Consider the following 20,698-nt stretch of genomic DNA (forward strand, 5'->3'; position numbering starts at 1 on the left):
AGGGCTTTGCAGAACCCTGGGAGGGCTTCTGTTCCTGGGTAGGGGCTGCTTGCTGCCCTCTCTTACCCCTTCCTCTGCCCCGAGGCAGATATGACTGTCCTTTTGTCCGCTTGTTCTTATAGGAACGAAAGGACTGCGGCTGAAAAGACGGTGTCTTTTTCTGTTGGGAGGGGGTCTGAGGTAAAAAAGTGGATTTTCCGGCAGTTGCCGTAGCCACCAGATTCGATAGACCGACGCCAAATAATTCCTTGTCGTTTGGAATCCGCATCACCTGACCACTGTCGCGTCCATAAACTCCTTCTGGCAGATATGGACATCGCATTTACTCTCGATGCCAGAGTGCAAATATCTCTCTGCGCATCTCGCATATAAAGGAAAGCATCCTTTAATTGCTCTATAGTCAATAAAATACTGTCCCTATCCAGGGTATCAATATTTTCAGTCAGGGAATCCAACCAGACGACCCCAGCACTGCACATCCAGGCTGAGGCGATGGCTGGTCGCAGTATAACACCAGTATGTGTGTATATACTTTTTAAGGTAGTTTCCAGCCTCCTATCTGCTGGATCCTTGAGGGCGGCCGTATCAGGAGACAGTAACGCCACTTGTTTTGATAAGCGTGTGAGCGCCTTATCCACCCTAGGAGGTGTTTCCCAGCGCGCCCTAACCTCTGGCGGGAAAGGGTATAATGCTAATAACTTTTTTGAAATTAGCATTTTTCTATCTGGGTTAACCCACGCTTCATCACATACATCATTTAATTCCTCTGATTCAGGAAAAACTACAGGTAGTTTTTTCACCCCCCACATAATACCCCTTTTTGTGGTACTTGTAGTATCAGAGATATGCAAAGCCTCCTTCATTGCCGTGATCATATAACGTGTGGCCCTACTTGAAAATACGTTTGTTTCATCACCGTCGACACTAGATTCAGTGTCTGTGTCTGGGTCTGTGTCGACCGACTGAGGTAAAGGGCGCTTTACAGCCCCTGACGGTGTCTGAGACGCCTGGGCAGGTACTAACTGGTTTGCCGGCCGTCTCATGTCGTCAACTGATTTTTGTAATGTGCTGACATTATCACGTAATTCCATAAACAAAGCCATCCATTCCGGTGTCGACTCCCTGGGGGGTGACATCACCATTATCGGCAATTGCTCTGCCTCCACGCCAACATCGTCCTCATACATGTCGACACACACGTACCGACACACAGCAGACACACAGGGAATGCTCTTATCGAAGACAGGACCCCACTAGCCCTTTGGGGAGACAGAGGGAGAGTTTGCCAGCACACACCCAAGCGCTATAATATATATGGGAACAACCCTATATAAGTGTTGTTCCTTATAGGCGCTTAAATATATAAAAATATCGCCAAAATATGCCCCCCCCCCCTCTCTGTTTTACCCTGTTTCTGTAGTGCAGTGCAGGGGAGAGTCCTGGGAGCCTTCCTCACAGCGGAGCTGAGCAGGAAAATGGCGCTGTGTGCTGAGGAGAATAAGCCCCGCCCCCTATTCCGGCGGGCTTTTCTCCCGGAGTTTTAGACATTTGGCATGGGTTAAATACATACATATAGCCTCAATGGCTATATGTGATGTATTCTTTTGCCATAAAAGGTATTATATATTGCTGCCCAGGGCGCCCCCAGCAGCGCCCTGCACCCTCCGTGACCGTCTGGTGTGAAGTGTGTGACAACAATGGCGCACAGCTGCAGTGCTGTGCGCTACCTTCATGAAGACTGAAGAGCCTTCTGCCGCCTGTTTCCGGACCTTCAATCTTCAGCATCTGTAAGGGGGGTCGGCGGCGCGGCTCCGGGACGAACCCCAGGGTGAGACCTGTGTTCCGACTCCCTCTGGAGCTAATGGTGTCCAGTAGCCTATGAATCCAATCCATCCTGCACGCAGGTGAGTTGAAATTCTCTCCCCTAAGTCCCTCGATGCAGTGAGCCTGTTGCCAGCAGGACTCACTGAAAATAAAAAACCTAAAAAACTTTTTCTAAGCAGCTCTTTAGGAGAGCCACCTAGATTGCACCCTGCTCGGACGGGCACAAAAACCTAACTGAGGCTTGGAGGAGGGTCATAGGGGGAGGAGCCAGTACACACCACCTGATCCTAAAGCTTTATTTTTGTGCCCTGTCTCCTGCGGAGCCGCTATTCCCCATGGTCCTGACGGAGTCCCCAGCATCCACTTAGGACGTTAGAGAAATTTGTTTAGACTTGGTAAACTCTACTACCATATTTACTGTAAAACGTGCCGTGCATCACAGAATGCGAGTGTAGACGTATGATTTTATACAGCTGACTATGACAAAGCCCCAGCTAAATTACATCTTGTTCAGACAAGCACTTTCAGGGACTCTTTCATGTCCACGAAGTGTAGGACAAAAGTACTACAGGATTATTTTGTCTTCTGTGTCTTCACTCATCGGGGTATATTTACTAAAGCATCTAAAAATGAAAAGTGGTGATGTTGCCCATGGTAACTGATCAGATTCTTAAAGAAAATGATAGACAGAATCTGACTGGTTGCTAGGGCAACAGCACCAGTTTTTATTTTTAGAAGCTTTAGTAAATGTACCCCATCTTCTCCTCACATGCACATATGAACATAGTGCATGCATGCATTTCCACCATGTTAGTGAACAGCAGATAGGTGCAGACCCCTAGACAGGGCCAGTGCACCCTAGGCAAAACTTCAGCCAACGGCTTCTCCACCACCACCACCAATTACCTGCTCCTCAACCAGTAAGATGAAAGCATGGAGGCTGTCACTTATAAGTTCCACAGCTGCCTGACTGCACTGAGTACAAATAGCATGTCTCTCCCAGTGAGATCCATGTTTATGTGATGGACAAACTCTGTGGCGTCCCCTCAGATCCCGGCGCCCTGGGCAGCTGCCTAGAGTTGCCTAATGTTAGAGCCGGCCCTGCCCCTAGACCATTGACCTATGAGTAGGGTCAGATATAAATTGAATTCAGGATGTGTAACTGCATTAGTCAGAATAAAATTATTATTATTATTATTATTATTATTATTATTAATAATAATAATAATAATAATAATAATAATAACAACAATATAACAATATAGCAATGAAATGCTGAAACAGTCTAAATTAATTATAAAGTATGTATGCAGACTGGTTGCTTGAAGGTTGTGTTTGTTATAATCAAAATGAGCAGAGTTTAGTCAATGATCTCAATGGCAAATAGAGATACTGGGCCAGATGCATCATCGCTTGGAAAGTGATAAAATGGTGAGTGAAAAAATGCCAGCCAATCAGATCCTAACTGCCATTTTTCAAACACAGCATGTGACATGGCAGTTAGGACCCAATTGGCTGGTACTTTTTCACTCACCATTTTATCACTCTCCAAGCGATGATGCATCTAGCCCAAAGCAATTTTTTTTTTTTGGGGGGGGGGGGGGGGTGACATGAGTCCTGTATTAGTGTGACCATCTTTCCTGACACTTGTCTGAATTCTAACTTGGGGGGACATTTACTAAGCAGTAATAAGAGCGGAGAAGTAAGCCAGTGGAGAAGTTGCCCATTGCAACCTCTATAATTTGCATACTATAAAATTATACAGAGCTGCTGATTGGTTGATGGGACAACTTCTCCACTGGCTCACTTCTCCGCTCTTATAACTGCTTAGTAAATGTCCTCCTTAGTACCAATGTAACTTTATGCACTCATGAATGTACTGTAGGGAATGGGGCCATGGCATGCCAAGCCAAGCACTGTCATGGTATGAGAAAAGACAAAGCTTATATTCTTACGGTGGATTTGTTGACTTTTGGAGACAGGAGCTGAGAAAGCCATTGCCATTGGGCTGAATTGTATCTAGAAAAAGAAAATTAGAGAGGCTATTAATGTACACGTAGGATTACAGCTTTCCACGATCCACATAAACTCTGCTAAAAGACTAACCAAGCAGAATACGGTATTACCTGTGGCTGAATGGTCCTGCTTTGGTGATAGAGCATATTGACAACTTATGTGAACTCAGACCTCGCATGTAGGTTTACACATATTTATATGTTCACACAAATGGTAGTTTGGAGCAGATTACAAAAAAAGTCTGTACAGATTATATACATTAATGTGCTCAATGCATGTTGCATTGCCTGGTATAATGACACAGGAATCTACACTTAATAGTATATCCCAAGTGATAAACTGTATTACAAAATGTTTCTTTCATAATTAGATACTAAATATTTAAAAACAGGATTATATTCTTTGTGTATTGATGTTGTCACCTTTCTATTGTCTGACGGTTCTCAAAAAATAGACTGTTGTTACCCCATGCCATGTTTGGCGTCTGTGAGGGTTTACAGTGTCTGTTGAAGACAGCATTAGGTAACAAAAATGAGATTGCAGTAAGCAGATTTTCTTTGCTCTAGGTATTACCTTTCCCCCATGTGTGGGGTTCCCCTGTAGCTCCTGGCACCACACATCCTCTAGGTTTTGGGGACGGCCTCGTTTTATTTGTGGGAAGGAGGCAGCACAGTTAAAGGCTAAGTACTGATACACCTGCCATGACTTTCCAAAGTCTGAAGATCGCTCAATCAGCATTCCAGCTGGCCGGGGGCTCTGCAAGGAACCAGTGAGAGGAGGAGGGACAGTCAGTGAAGGAAGGCACCGGGATTGAAGAAAGAAACATACAGCAAATTCGCTTATGTGCAGCTAGAAATAGCACATTTCATAATCCATAGCAGCCTATCCTACTCTGTCAGGGGTTCTCTAGAAGTTTTTCTTTTTTTTTTATCCCTTATCTTTGTGTAAGAGACTTACTACTTATGGGGGGTCATTCCGAGTTGTTCGCTCGTTGCCGATTTTTGTTATACTGCGATTAGACGCTAACTGCGCATGCGCATGGTATGCAGAGCGCATGTGCTTAGTTATTTTACTAAAAACTTAGCTGTTTTGCTGTAGCATCTGCGGCGCTTTTCAGTCGCACTGGTGTTCGTTAAATGATTGACAGGAAAGGGGCGTTTCTGGGCGGCAACTCAGCGTTTTACCGGCGTTGGCTAAAAAACGCAGGCGTGTCAGGGAAAAACGCGGGAGTGTCTGGGGAAACGAGGGAGTGACTGGCCGAACGAACGCAGGGCGTGTTCGTGACGTCAAACCGGGAACGAAACGGGCTGAGCTGATCGCAGTGTAGGAGTAAGTCTCGAACTACTCAGAAACTGCTAAGAATTATTTATTCGCAATTCTGCTAATCTTTCGTTCGCAATTCTGCTAAGCTAAGATACACTCCCAGAGGGCGGCGGCCTAGCTTGTGCAATGTTGCTAAAAGCAGCTAACGAGCGAACAACTCGGAATGAGGGCCATGGTTCTGTTTTTTTGTATTGCTAAAGTAATTCCATTTCATTCATTTACAGTCATTTACATATGAAACATTTTATTGTTATATACTGTGTTTTCAGCAACGACTTGGAATGTGGTATCAGGTACAAAATAATAATAATAATAATAATAATATTAAATTGTGATTTGTAACTCACAAAAAACCTGCTAATACAGGTTTGCACAGAATTCTGTTTTGTGGATGGATTTTGTGATTATTAACACCCCCCATAACAGATAATTAGCACTTTGTAAGCTCTGTGGCCGAGCATTTGCAACTATGAGCAACTACATGCCATTCAGAGCTGTACATTACTCGGTTGCATCTCCACCTCCTGCCGAATGGGTGAAACTTGGCGGCAGTAAAGCATATTTCATGGGCATGTAGGAGAAATTGCATTCTATGCTGAGTTAAGTGTCTACAGAGATCTATCTGATTTTGGATATATCTTGTACCAGATATAGGGCTAGTGTGAATGTGTTCTGACAGTGATGATAGTTTCTTTACCAGCCGGCAGGATCATGTCTGTGCGGAGGCTTACATGCAGCCAGTTCTGCATATGGGGTATATCTGCATCTGTTTCCGTGCACATGTTGTGACCACACTTGTGCGCAGCTGTGAGTCAGCCTCAGTAGGTTCAAAGATAAGATCAATGGATGTATTGTTTAACAACTAGTGTTATGAATTATGATGCCAAAGTTGGAGGAAAACACCACGGTGCTAAAGTCAGGGTAAACCATAGACACAGAGCTTGATTCAGAAGTGGAGAGAGGAGTGAGCGATGCTGCATCTTCAGTAGCAGCAGATCTGTGAAGGTGTGTAAATGATGTAGGTGTCCTCTTCTGAAATGAGTCAACCACCTGTACCATCTCAGATACACTGCATGTGTCCGAAGACACAGCATCGGATTACCATCAGTAACATCAGGCGGGCCACCGGACATCTGAGTAACCCCAAGGTTAGAAAAATGAAGAGGCCAAAGAATATGTTTTGGAAACTGCAGTCTCTGACTTTGGCACACCACCAAAGCAGAGGCAACAAGACCACATTTTGAGTAATGGTCCCCTTCTCTTCCCCCAAACACCTGCAGCTTGTCAATCAAGCTGCGGAGTACAGCGCACTGTGACTGGGATTAAAATGACATCATGGCACATGCACAACTGTCGCCCTTGCGCATGATCTGTCCCAAAATCACCAGTCAATTGCAACTAAATCTGAATCAGCCCCAAAGTTACCAATGGTAGCTGAAATGGTCATCTCCTTTTTAGTGTATGTTGCATTGTGGGAGTGATAAAACCCCACCAACCCTTCCACATGCAGCATGATTAATAAGTGGTAATGCTTCTTGGGGCCTTTAAACCTTGTATCATGGCTTGTGTGTCCATATCTCCAAACATTTACAATCTGAAAATCAGGACAATGTAAGGCATGTCACCATACCCCTCTATTGTTAGTATATGTCAGTTTTTGAAACGGTAAATCAAATTGTGTGATATCATATCAAAGCCTACTTCACACATTGGAATGACCTGGACTCTGGAAGGTCCCTACCCTACAGAAGTTGCCTACGGTCATTACAGCTATTAGCTCGCACACTTTCCCTATCGCTTTATTTCACTTTAGAAGCATAGACCCCATTATAAGCACTTTCCTAAGGTTGGGGCCAAACATAGCGGCCAAGTGGGTCCCGTTCAGCGGGACCCACTTGGCTGCAAGGAGACTGCACATGTGCGGCAGTCCCGCCACCGCCTGATCCAACCGCAGCATGCTGCGGTTGGGCCGGATGACAGGACGGCAAGATTTCAATGTGAACACATACATTTCAATGTATGTGTTCACACAGTGCGGCTGTGCCGCACTGTGTTCCATTGAAATCCCGTGTGTCACTGCCCGGATCCTGATCTGCGGCATCCCGCAGAGCAGGATCTGTGTGCATACAAAAAACCCTCCTGGCCAAGTGGGTCCCGTTCCGCGGGACCCGCTTGGCCGCTATGTGTGGCCCCAGCCTTAGCAGAAATATCTTAATATTTATTTTTTCTCCCAGTCAATGGGTTATAAATATAAAAAACAAAATAAAGAGAACCCATATGTACAATAATACACAAAACACCTTAAAAAAACATAAATTTCGACACGAAAATGCAAGTAGTAACACTCAAGCGTCTAAACCATGGGTCTTCAACCTGTAGCCCTCCAGCTGCTGTGGAACTACACATCCCAGCATGCTCTGCCACAGTAATGCTATTAAGGCATGCTAAAACTGATGCAGGGCATGCTGGGATGTGTAGTTCCACAGCAGCTGGAGGGCCGCAATTTGAAGACCCATGCAAGTCTAGCCTCTGTCCTTAGCATCATTTCCAGTAGAATGCTACATTTTTACTAGTTCTTTTGTGTTGCAACACATTCATGAACTTTGTTCAACAGTACCTCCAGGTATGGGACAGTGAATGGAATGTTCTAAAAGAAGCAAGATTGAGACATTACAAAAACGAAATTCTAAAACAAGCATGAAAAATGTAGTTATCTCTAGTGTGAGATTGCCTCATTTACCCTCTTCCAGGCTGCTAGGAATCTTGATGCTAGATGTGTCCAACTATCTCTGAGTAGTAGTAATTTATGAGGGTGTGGAAAACATAAGAGACACAGGTAATGCCTAGTCCTGCATGTGATCACATGTCTGCCTTGTAGGATGAAAAACACATGGGACCTACCCTGAAATCCAGCGTGACGTCACTGAGCTGAAACTTCCTATCAAGGTCAAACTGCAGGGTGACCGGATTAACTCCTGTGGGAGAGTATAATACATCACAGACACGTTTATCGGATTACACCACATAAAAAGGTAAGCATGTCAATTACGGAGTTGCACAAATACAGCATGTGCTTGCCTTTTTATTAATAACCTTCAAACCATTTAACAACATTTTCAGCAGTAGTCTGGTTTGTAATATATTTAATTAAAAAAGATTTGTATTAGATGCCTAGTAATCTCCCAAGACCTGTTTATATAGACTAAAGGGGGTTACGCTTCTTAAAATCTAAGCAATCTGACTAGATTGCTTAGATTTTAAGCACAGATCGCTCCGTATGCACCCCTCACAGCGATAGTGATGCGCAGCCCTGCACATCGCTATCGCTGGTGCTAGATTGGCCTGCATGCAGGCCAATCTAGCAGGTCGCTCACTTCACCCGCTGGGTGAAATGAGCGCCACCCTGTCTCCCCCCGCACGCTCAGCACACATTGCGCTGTGCTGAGTGGGGGGAGAGATGTGTGCTGAGCGAACCGCTCAGCACACATTTCTCCCCAAATAGGCCTGTGAATGACGTGTACACACTACACAGTGATGAGGTGATGCAATGTAACAATACGTCATGCCGCTGTATAGACTGCACGATGCAGTGGACGATGGCGCAATGTATCACTGCCACCACATTAAAATGCATACCATCGTTCCCTGGGTCATCCCACTGGACGTGCAACAATTCCGATAGGACGAACCAGGGAATGCCCAAGGGAGCATGCAATCGTTGGTACACACTGAGTGATGTGGCGGATATATAATTCCGATCCTCTTCAGAATGATGTATATCGTCCGATTAATCACCTAATGTGCATCCCAGCCTAAAGCTGGGTACACACTTGCCGATATATCGATATATCGTTATATCGTCTGTCGGCCAGTGTGTGCCAACGATATGTTTGTGAATGCCGTCATTTACAGACATACCACGTCGGCCCTGCAGCACACACCATGACCAATATATCTACAGACATATTAGTACATTGTTCTGTGTGTACATTGTTCTGTGTGTATGGGTGTTCAGCCGACCGCCTGTACACATGCTGCAGCAGCCAGCAGAGATTGACGGCTTAACTGGGCGCATGTAAATGCCCACCCAGTTCGTGACATCAGTCATGATGGATCTGGCAGTGTGTATGCACAACACACTGCCCGATCAGACTGTAAATAGAATTAGATGTAAATATCTAAAAACTAGTTTGCAAGAAGACCATAGGTTTCTGTAGGAATTGCTATCTATAGATGACATTTCCTATCACACAGAAGCTCTGGAACATTGCATTTTCCAAAGCTTGCTGCAAATGGGCACATCACAGCATCATAGAATTCTTCGGGGCTTGGTGCTCTGCATGTCTGCAGCGGATATCTCTGTTATCTGCTGTAGACTATCTTTGATACCTATGGTGAGCCATATGTATTGCGGTAAACCTCAGAAAACAATAGTTTTCTGAGGTTGTACCACATTTTTCACATTGTATGTGAATATAGTGAGTTGGAAAGACATATTGTGAAAAGCCTATGAAGACATTCTATACACCATCATCATCAGGAGAGGAGGAGTGGAAAGGAAATACCCCCCCGCCCCACCCCCAATTCTACTATAAAGATTCCCCCAAAATATAATGGGTTTAGCAGTTTACACTTAGAGATTGTCTTTTGTTTTAGAACATACCATTCTCAGATTGCCACCAACGAAGGTTACCGACTGGAGACACTACATTAATGATTCGGTGACTCAGTGCTGAATATGGCTCTCTGGAATCACAGCGACAACATTGCATTTGGGTCTGAAAGAGACAAGTAATTTGCATTGTGAGATCTGACCAGTCATAGGTGTATTTATGCAGGAAAACAACAGAAGAACAATGATGCATATACAATTGTTCAGCATACTGCAACAATAAAGCCATCACTTGGGCATAAAGATAACGGCAAACTGGATATCACATACAAATTAATATGTACACTATGTTGTAGGCCATCTAACATAGTTATTCTGGAGTAACTCACACTGGGAAATGGGGCTTGTTAGTAAATTACACAAATCTGTAATTACATATTCAAAGGATGTCAGTATAATCTTTAATATGAAAGTAAATCTGTTAGTTACTGGTCTGTCCATAACTAAATCTATTTCACTGACGGGTGTGGATCATCAAATCGACAGTGTCTAGGTCGACAATGTTTAGGTCGACCACTATAGGTCGACAGTCACTAGGTCGACAGGGTTGGAAGGTTGACAGGGTTGGAAGGTCGACATGTGCTAGGTCGACAGGTCAAAAGGTCATCATGAGTTAGGTTTTTTTGTGTCGTTTTCTGCGTACAGTGACCGGGAAGCCGAATTAGTGCACCACGTCCCCTCGCATGGCTCGCTTCGCTCGCCATGCTTCAGGCAAGGTGCCTAGCTCTGCTACCGGTTTGATCGGCACAGATTACCGTTCCAATCATAGTCCACGTGGATCGTTAAGTATGAAAAAGTTTCAAAAAAGAAAAAATGTGAAAAACTCATTGCGACCTTTTGACCTGTCGACCTAGCACATGTCGACCTTCCAACCCTGTCGACCTAGTTACTGTCAACCTATAGTGGTTGACCTAAACATTGTCGACCTAGACAGTGTCGATCTTCAGACTGGATCCCCTCACTGACAGTGTTAAGTGTGACGCAATATACTGACATGCAGGGACATGATAATAAAACAATATTAATATTACAATTACATTTTAAATAATTTAATTTTACATAATACATTGAGAACAATTATGGGGTAGATGCATTAAGCAGTGAAAAGAGTGGAGAAGAGGACAGTTGTCCATATCAGCCAATCAGCTTTGAGGAAGCATTTAGCAAGTACATTCTATAAATTGATTGTCAGGTGCTGATTGGTTGCTACAGACAACTTCTCTACTGGCCCTTTTTACTTTTTGATACATCCCCCCCTGTTGTTTACAATTAAATAATGTGGGCAGGATGTTATAGTATTATTATTAATGGAATAAAGTTGAGACAATCTGGATTTGGCTCATTTCTACTTCAAAATATGCCAGATATAGCACACATAGACAGAGACATTTTGGCATCTGCCATAAATCCAACATTTGACACAATTCACAATTTGTTTACCCGAGAGCCACCCTCACGCTATTACTCATTCATTCATGAGCATCATGTGCCCAAGTCATCATTAAGTGAGACCATTGTGTACAGTGCAATGTCACACAGTTAACTTTGTGCATAATTTCCAAACCACCCAAAAGGGAAACATAACAGATCGCTGTAAACCAGTGGTTCTCAAACTCGGTCCTCAGGACCCCACACAGTGCATGTTTTGCAGGTAACCCAGCAGGTGCACAGGTGTATTAATTACTCACAGACACATTTTAAAAGGTCCACATGTGGAGCAAATTATTTCACTTGTGATTCTGTGAGGAGACCTGGAAAACATGCACTGTGTGGGGTCCTGAGGACCGAGTTTGAGAACCTGTGCTGTAAACAATGTAGCAGTTCCTATACAGATACACAACAATGTAGGATGGAATTGGCTGACATAATATTAAATCATTTGTTTGAAAACAACGTTATGCATTGAGGAATGGAAAAAGGGCATGCATACCTCCCAACATGACCCTCTCCAGGAGGGACAAAATGCTCTGCTCCTGAACTTTCCTCTTAATTTAGGATTGCTGTCACCTGTTTTGAACAGGTTAATGTATAAGAAAGGTGTTTCAGCACAGGTGATGGCAATCATACATTAAGAGAGAAGTCCAGAAGCAGAGCATTCTATCCCTCCTTTTAGAGGGCCATGTTGGAAGGTTTGGGCATATTAGGAATATACTCTGATCATGCTTTAAATATTTTTCTGGCAATATCACAAAACCTCTGTACAATTTTCCATAATTTTCTGGCCACAGAATGTCATTAGTCTGATGAAATTCTTGTCATTTAGTCAAACTGGAGCATAATTCTGAGTTTAACACCTCCCCCACTTCCTCCCCCAGATATTTTTCTACATAGACTATGAAGCAGAATATTTTATGATGACAAACTTCCATTCATTCACACAGTACATGGCTGGCTGGTTGTTATATTAAAACTTAATGTCAACTTTACAATACATTGTTAAGGTTCAGAGAGCGACCAGCGAGAAAAAAATATCCATAAGAAAATGCAATTTTACTGTCACTGAAAAGTGACTTATTTTATTACATAGCGTAATATACTTTTGCATTATTCCAAATTCCATTTAAAATTCATGCAGTACGAATTAAAGTATGATAATAATAATAATAATAATAATAACACAGGTTGAGTATCCCATATCCAAATATTCCGAAATACGGAATATTCCGAAATACAGAATTTTTTGAGTGAGAGTGAGATAGTGAAACCTTTGTTTTCTGATGGCTCAATGTACACAAACTTTGTTTAATACACAAAGTTATTAAAAATATTGTATTAAATGTCCTTCAGGCTGTGTGTATAAGGTGTATATGTAACATAAATGCATTCTGTGCTTAGACTTGGGTCCCATCACCATGATATCTCATTGTGGTATGCGATTATTCCAAAATATGGTAAAATCCGATATCCAAAATACTTCTGGTCCCAAGCATTTTGGATAAGGGATACTCAACCTGTAATAATAATAATAATAATAATAATATAGTACATAACCTGAATTTGGGGCAAACCATTTTAAAACATGAGTATTTCATGAATTCTGCAAGATACTGCGTGTCTGAAACATAATCACAAAGTATAGTGACTGTAAATCTATTTAACAAGATACATGTTTTAACAATTTATTTTGAGATACAGATCCATACAGTAGATGCTATTTTCTGTGCTAGATGCTGTTTATAGGAGAAGTGGTCAGAACTGATGGTTTATGTTACAGGAATACATGAATAGGCATCCCACTACAGCCTTCAGAGCTATAGGGTGAAAGTTATCCAGGGTAAGGAAGTGAAATTTATCAAGGGGCCCACAAACAAACCTTTGTATTGGCTCTTGCCTGCGTCCATTACATGAACTAGGTGAGAGGTTACTGGGTAAAAAGTCAGTCTGTATAAAGAGCAGCATTGTCTGTGCAATTGCTGTGAGCAGATTGCTAGGAATTCCCACAGACACACAGCTGGTGTTAAAAATGTACAGTTTCAGATTTATCAAACAGAGAGTTGACATTTGAAATATTTGTGCCACAATGCCGTAACCTCTGTGCACGTTGAAATGGAATTTTACTGGATTTATTTTCAAAATCTTTGTTTTTTAGAAATTGCCAGGAAGATGTAGATTAGAAAGTGTCAGGAGATTCTCTATTGATGTGTGTTTCAGCAGACCTGAGGACCGATGGTGCGATATATATTGCGCAAACATACACACTGCACGATCTGGTGTACAGCCACGCGATATATCGTTACCAGCTGCATTCACCTGCAAGCTATCGTAAGCAGGATCGGCCCATCTGACATGTATCACATCAGATGCTATGGCCGAGAGTGCACAATTGCGGGTACACACTGAGCGATATGGACACTGTATCATTCTGATCCATGCAGGAACAATATATTGTCCAACATATAACCTAATGTGAGGCCAAGAAATCTGCATTTGAAGACCCAGAATCCTGGCCTCACCACCCACGAAAAAATAGGGCAACATAGTAACATACATAGTAACATAGTATTTGAGGTTGAATAGAGGCAAATTGCCCATCGTGTTCAACCTGTTTTAAGTTGTGATGATTCTACATACTTGCTAAATAATGTTTTATGACTAGTTAGCTACTATAACTCATGTTACCCCCGGATTAACCACGTTGATATTTTAAGTATTATAACCTTGGATAGCTTTTTCATTCAGAAATTTATCCAATCCTTTTTTAAATCCAATTACAGAGTCCGCCATTACCACCTTCCCTGGCAGGGAATTCCACATCCTGATTGCCCTAACAGTGAAGAACCCTTTCCTCCGTTGCGTTCGGAACTTTCTCTCCTCCAGTCGCGGTGAGTGCCCACGTGTCCTTCCTAAACTGTGTTCTTTTAATAAATAATTCCTCTGATAACTCTTTGTGATGTCCCTTTACATATTTGAAGATATTAATAATATCTCCTCTTAGGCGCCTCTTTTCTAGTGTATACATATTCAGCCTAGTAAGTTTTTCCTTATAGTCCAGTCCTTCTAGGCCTTTAATCAATTTAGTAGCACGCCTTTGAACACTTTCGAGTTCACCGATGTCTTTTTTATACAATGGTGCCCAAAACTGATCATGCCCCCGTTTTTCGAACACTGCCCAGCTCCACCCACTGGCCAGCTCCACCCACCACCCCCAAGCGCCAGCAGCCTCTCAATTAGGCTGTGGCTCAGAAATGACCACGTGCGACCATGCAGCACCTGTTCAGCCCATGTGCAGAACGGGTCCTGAGTATGCGCTGAATCCCCACCATTGGAGATGTACTGTACGCAAACCATCAGGTTTATATATATGTTAGAATCAGGCCCACAGCCTGTAAAATAACAGTTAGGAGCTGACTGATTTGTACTTTATCTATTTCTACTTTATCTGTTTATATGATTGCCCATTAATACAGTCAGCAAAGGGATGCGGTTATGTTACCGGCAGTCGGGATCCCAATGGTCAGGATCCCGACTCTGGAATCCCGACTGCTTAAAATACTGACACGCATGATCCCAACATACAGGATCTATTCCCACTCATGGGTGTCCATGCCCACGGCGTGGCAAGCGCATCGAGCCCGCAAGGAGCTCCATTTCGCTCGCCACCCTGTCTGCATTCCGGCAGCAGGGATCCCGGCGTCAGTATGCTGACCACCGGGATACCTACCACCGGTCACGCATACCCAACCCCTAGCAATTTGCTATTAAAATTGTCTGCTCGTTTTATAAGCAATTCTGCTATTTTGATTTTAAAAATAACATTTATGATTGTAAAATTGTGTTTCCGGCCATATTCTAGACAATGAAATACTATAGTGCTGATTCCAACATAGCATTCCATTCCTCTGTCTCATTTACTATAATATCACCACATAGGCAACATGTTCATCAATGTCCCAGCAGGACTGACCTCAGCTGGCTGCTACATAATGCTATTATCTCCATGCTTCATAGTAGTAAAACAGAAAACTAATTCACTCATAAATTGTAGTAACTTCAATTATACGATAACCTTTGTCCTAATATTTTAAATATGTGCTACTTCCTAACAGTTTGTACTGTGCTAGTACAAATGGTGACAAGAGAGGCTTGTAATACCATGATAAGACTTTGGGTTTATAGTAAAAAAAAACACACAAAAAACCCCAGCAAAAACAAACAGATTGTTTTATTTACTTTGTATTCTAAATGAGAAAACATACTGTATGTTTCATATGAAAACTAAAAATATGACAGCTGCAATTAGGCCTGTAAACCACAGGGGTATATTAACTAAGAGGCAGCTAATCAAAGCCACCGTTCTGCTGTTCTGGTCATTGAATTTATAATGGCAAATATTAAATGCAAATGGTTTTGCAATTACAGGTTGAGTATCCCATATCCAAATATTCCGAAATACGGAATATTCCGAAATACGGACTTTTTTGAGTGAGAGTGAGATAGTGAAAACTTTGTTTTTTGATGGCTCAATGTACACAAACTTTGTTTAATACACAAAGTTATTAAAAATATTGTATTAAATGACCTTCAGGCTTTGTGTATAAGGTGTATATGAAACATAAATGAATTGTGTGAATGTACACACACTTTGTTTAATGCACAAAGTTATAAAAAATATTGGCTAAAATTACCTTCAGGCTGTGTGTATAAGGTGTATATGTAACATAAATGCATCCTGTGCTTAGCTTTAGGTACCATCACCATGATATCTCATTATGGTATGCAATTATTCCAAAATACGGAAAAATCCCATATCCAAAATACCTCTGGTCCCAAGCATTTTGGATAAGGGAGACTCAACCTGTAATATTATTGCCCTTCTCCTACGACCAGTCTCGCTAACAAGTGACTGCTTTGAAAAGCCATGCATGAATTGTCACATTATCGGCTGCCTCAGTATCGCCCATTTACATGTATGTTTGAGACCATAGTCATTACTATAACCTGTTGAGAAACACTGCTCTGTCCACTGTAAAATATTCAGTGCTTTTGTCCTTTCTCAGCAATGACACATTAGCCAGTACTAATACCCACGCAAGTGGACAAGTCTGCTTCACACAAGATCATACTCTCCTGAAGTACTCTGTGCTGGCTGTCATATCTCTTCCCGCTTCAAATCAGACAAGCTAAAGATAAACATTAACTAAATGAACCGCAGTCTGACCTGACCTAGGGGCTAATTCAGACCTGATCGCTGCTGTGCGTTTTCGCACAGCGGATGATCAGGTCTGAACTGCACATGCGCATGCGCCATAGTGTGCATGTCCATGCAAGAGATGCTATCGGCATCTCAGCCCAGCGAACGCCTCTGCCTGAATGACAGGCAGAGGCGTTCGCTGGGCGGGAGTGGGCGGGCCGGCGGTGTTTGGCCGCCGTTTTGGGGGCGCGGTCCGGGCAACGCAGGTGTGCCTGGACCGTGTGGGGGGCGGGCCCACGGCGGCTGCGTGATGTCGCACACAGCCACTGCGACCCGGGATGCGACAAGTAGCTCCCTGCCAACGTACAGGAGCTGCGCAGGTAGGGAGCTACTTTTCAAGTACAAAAGCATCGCCGCTGTGCAATGCTTTTGTACTTGTGCAGGGTGGGGGAGGGGTAGGGCCTGACATGCGGGGCGGACTAGCCCTGTGCTGGGCGTCCCCCCGCATGTCAGAATAAGTGATCGTAGATGTGTAAATTTAGCACATCTACGATCAACTCGGAATGACCCCCTTAGTGAAACACATATTAACGTATAATGGGATGGTTATGTCAGCAGGCCCAACTACCATGGGTCTGCTGACCCATATTGTAATTTAGTAATTTATCATGCTATGAACATGAAAAAGGCACACAGCAGATACCAAACAATACACAATACATCACACAAACGTTGGTAAATGTTTCACTACCAGATTAAGGGGGTCATTCAGACCTGATCGCACGCTAGATTTTTTCACTGCGCTGCGATCAGGTCAGAACTGCACATGCATATGCGCCGCAATGCGCAGGCGCGTCGTACGGGTGCAAAGCGGATCGTTGCTGAGCGATGGATTTATCAAAGAATCCATTCGCACAGCCGATCGCAAGGAGATTGACAGGAAGAGGGTGTTTGTGGGTGTCAACTGACCATTTTCTGGGAGTGTTTGGGAAAACGCAGGCGTGTTCAAGCGTTTGCAGGTGCGGGAGTCTGACGTCAATTCTGGGACCTGATAGGCTGAAGTGAACGCAGTGGCTGAGTAAGTTCTGAGCTACTAAGAAACTGCACAAAACTTTTTTGTAGTGCTCGGCTGCACATGCGATCGCACACTTGCAAAGCAAAAAAACACTCCCCTATAGGCGGTGACTATCTGATCGCAGCGCTGCAGAAAAAAACTAGCGAGCGATCAGGTCTGAATTAGGCTCTAAATCTTTTCCTGTACAAAGGGGGTAATGCAGAGTTGATCGAAGCAGCAAATTTGTTAGCAGTTGGGCAAAACCATGTGCACTGCAGGGGGGGGGGGGGCAGATATAACATTTGCAGAGAGAGTTAGATTTGGGTGGGTTATTTTGTATCTGTGCAGGGTAAATACTAGCTGCTTTATTTTTTCACTGCAATTTAGATTTTGGTTTGAACACACCCCACCCAAAACTAACAATATTGACACTGAGGAAGCCGCCGATGCTCTTGAGTAGGCGGGGAAACGCGTCTGTCACGTACTCTCACACAGACAGCAGCACTTTGCACATCAGCCGGTCGGCGAACACAACACCCCGAAGGCGAGGGGAAGCGTGTGTCTTCTTTGCCCGACACCAGTCCACGAACCTCTGTTAAGGCTGACGAGGAGAAATACCAGCCGTGCGGCCAAGCGCCGGGAAGATAAGAGCGGCGAGTGACATAATTAGATCCCCCTCCAGAGAAAATGGACAGTGACAAAAAACACTAACCAGGAGGGACGCCGTATGCATGCATGCAAGGTGGACAACAGAGGCATTCTGTACGGTATATAAATCTTAAACTGATACACAGTATTCCTAATCAGTTACAGTTGTAACAAAATCAATCTGTGGACTGCCTAAACGGAACTGCTCAGCCGTGAGAAAGGCTGCATTTAATAGATTGCTACTAACCACTTGCTTGGCTTCAGCTACTAATCAGACTATGAATGCATGGCCTCATTTAACAGATTGCTATCAATTACAATTTGTGCAATAAGTTGCTAAATGGTCTCATAAATACATGGACTTGGGTAGAGTGCTTATTGTTAGGAAAAGTGATTGTAGGATTTGGATAAAAACCCAGTACAATGAGAATATAAGTATTTAGGATTGTTTATTGAAATTAAGTTTTAACAAATTTTATATAAATACCTTTACACTTAATTAAAATAGGCTTTTTATGTAGCCGGCCGGCAGAGTATATATTATATATAATTGTGTGTATATAGTATTTCTTATAATTAATAAAATCTACATTGGATTTGAAAAGCGCATTCTCAGATTGTATTTCCTTTGGTCTATTTTTGGGGTAAATGACCTATTACCCCTGAGAGAGCTGCTTTCAAAACCGACAATTGCAGCGCCAGGAATATTGTGTTTGTTCTCTCTGCACATGTTATCTGTCCCCCTGCAGTGCACATGGTTTTGCCCAATTGCTAACAAATTTGCTGCTGCGATCAACTCTGAATTACCCCCAAAGACACATCAAGTAATATACGAAACTAGGAAATCTGTGTGCATTGCATACCACTCAACTTTCCTGATTAAAGCCTTCCAAACCATAAACCACCCTGCGCCCCATTCCACTCCTGTGAAAACACCCTTTTACTGCCACACACAACTGATTCTGGTATACACTGCAATGATGGAGCACCTGCCAATATACCCCTATGTACAGTAACAAGACCACAGCCTGTGTCACTTCATCACATTCCCTTTCCATGCAATTAGAGTTAACTTGAGTGGTATGGTATTAGGGAAAGTTGCGCAAATATGGATATGGTCTGTTTTCAGTTGTTTCAGGGGTTTTTGGACATTTTTGTTTAACATTATGTCTATAGGGATGGATCTAGTAATGCATATGATATATTTTCAATAATTTTTAACATGAGGTTTAGATGCAAAAAATATTAACAAAGATAATAAGACAGAAAAAAATAACAAAAAAAGATTAAAAAAATAAAATAAAAATGCACAAATAGACATGAGTGGTTTGCAAACAACTGCTTATGTTTTGGTATTTGTTTTGATTTTGGCAAAACTAGTATACTGTAGTGTTTTCTTTTTTTATTTCACCAAGCAAAGAATATCATTTTGATGGAAAATGCTATGAAACAAAGTTAAATTGACGTAAATGTATGCTAATTTACAGTCTATATATAAATAATTGTCTATTATTTCTGTGGTTCCATTTTGTGCTTTCATGTTGCATTTCTTACTCTTATTTTCATTCATGTAAGCCATAATTGAGGCTAAATCGAGCAGTATTGTAAAAGAATACATAAAAGGGGTTTTATTTAACAATGGTTTGAAAGTAGAAGGTTACATAGGGCCTAATTCAGGCCTGATCGCTGCTGTGCGCTTTCGCAAAGCAGCCGATCAGTTCTGTACTGCGCATGCGCCGGCGCCGCAGTGCACCGGTGCATGCCAGACAGCCAATGGCCATTTCAGCCCTGCGATCGCCTCTGTTTGATTGACAGGCAAAGGTGATCGCTGGGCGGGAGGGGGTGGCCGGCGGCGTCTGGCCGCCGTTTTGGGGTGTGGTCCTGGCAATGCAGGAGTGCCAGGATTGTGCGGGGGGCAGGCCACGATGGCTGTGTGACGTCACACGCAGCCGCTGCAATCCAGACAGCGACGGGAAGCTCCCTGCCAGCGCGCAGGAGCTGCACAGGTAGGGGGCTACTCGTCAAATACAAAAGCATCGCAGCAGCTCAATGCTTTAGTACTTGTGTGGGGAGGGGGGTAGGGCCAGAAATGCAGGGCGGACTAGCCCTGTGCTGGGCGTCCCCCCCCCCCCGCTTGTCTGAGTAACTGATCAGGTCTGAATTAGGCCCATAGTGTACAGGTCTTTGGCATATCTATAATGAATGCAACGTGTGGGGTGCACACGGGCACCTGGGTCTAGGAGGGCCCACACCGCAAACTCTGCACCCATCTAATTATACTTACCTCTCCGTAGTTCCGTGTCGGCCGCCACTGCATATAGAAATCTCTGGGAAAATGGTGTGGCAGCCATTTTCCCAGTGATTGCATATGCACAGTAGAAATGTCCCCGGGAAAGAGGAGCAGGCGCCATGTTCCTGGAGATATGCACATGCGCAGTCGCAATAGACTATGGCATATAGCCAGAGTCTAGAGCAATGCAGCCACATCCAAAGAAGAGGGGCCCCACACGGAGACTGCACCCGGGCCTTC

General features: G+C 43.3%; 1 protein-coding gene across 2 annotated transcripts in view; it reads right to left on the minus strand.

The window, feature by feature from the left end:
- Nucleotides 1–20,698, minus strand: part of LAMB3 (laminin subunit beta 3) — a 111,932-nt gene that overhangs the window by 55,695 nt on the left and 35,539 nt on the right. For both annotated transcript variants that reach the window (XM_063955338.1, XM_063955337.1), the window contains 4 exons: nt 9,827–9,941; nt 8,065–8,138; nt 4,414–4,596; nt 3,780–3,843 (listed from right to left, as the gene is read on the minus strand). In XM_063955338.1, the coding sequence (XP_063811408.1) occupies nt 3,780–3,843; nt 4,414–4,596; nt 8,065–8,138; nt 9,827–9,941 (436 nt within the window). The remainder of the gene's footprint in view (nt 1–3,779; nt 3,844–4,413; nt 4,597–8,064; nt 8,139–9,826; nt 9,942–20,698) is intronic.

Source organism: Pseudophryne corroboree, chromosome 2, assembly GCF_028390025.1.
Source record: "Pseudophryne corroboree isolate aPseCor3 chromosome 2, aPseCor3.hap2, whole genome shotgun sequence".
Classification (NCBI taxonomy): Eukaryota; Metazoa; Chordata; class Amphibia; order Anura; family Myobatrachidae; genus Pseudophryne; species Pseudophryne corroboree.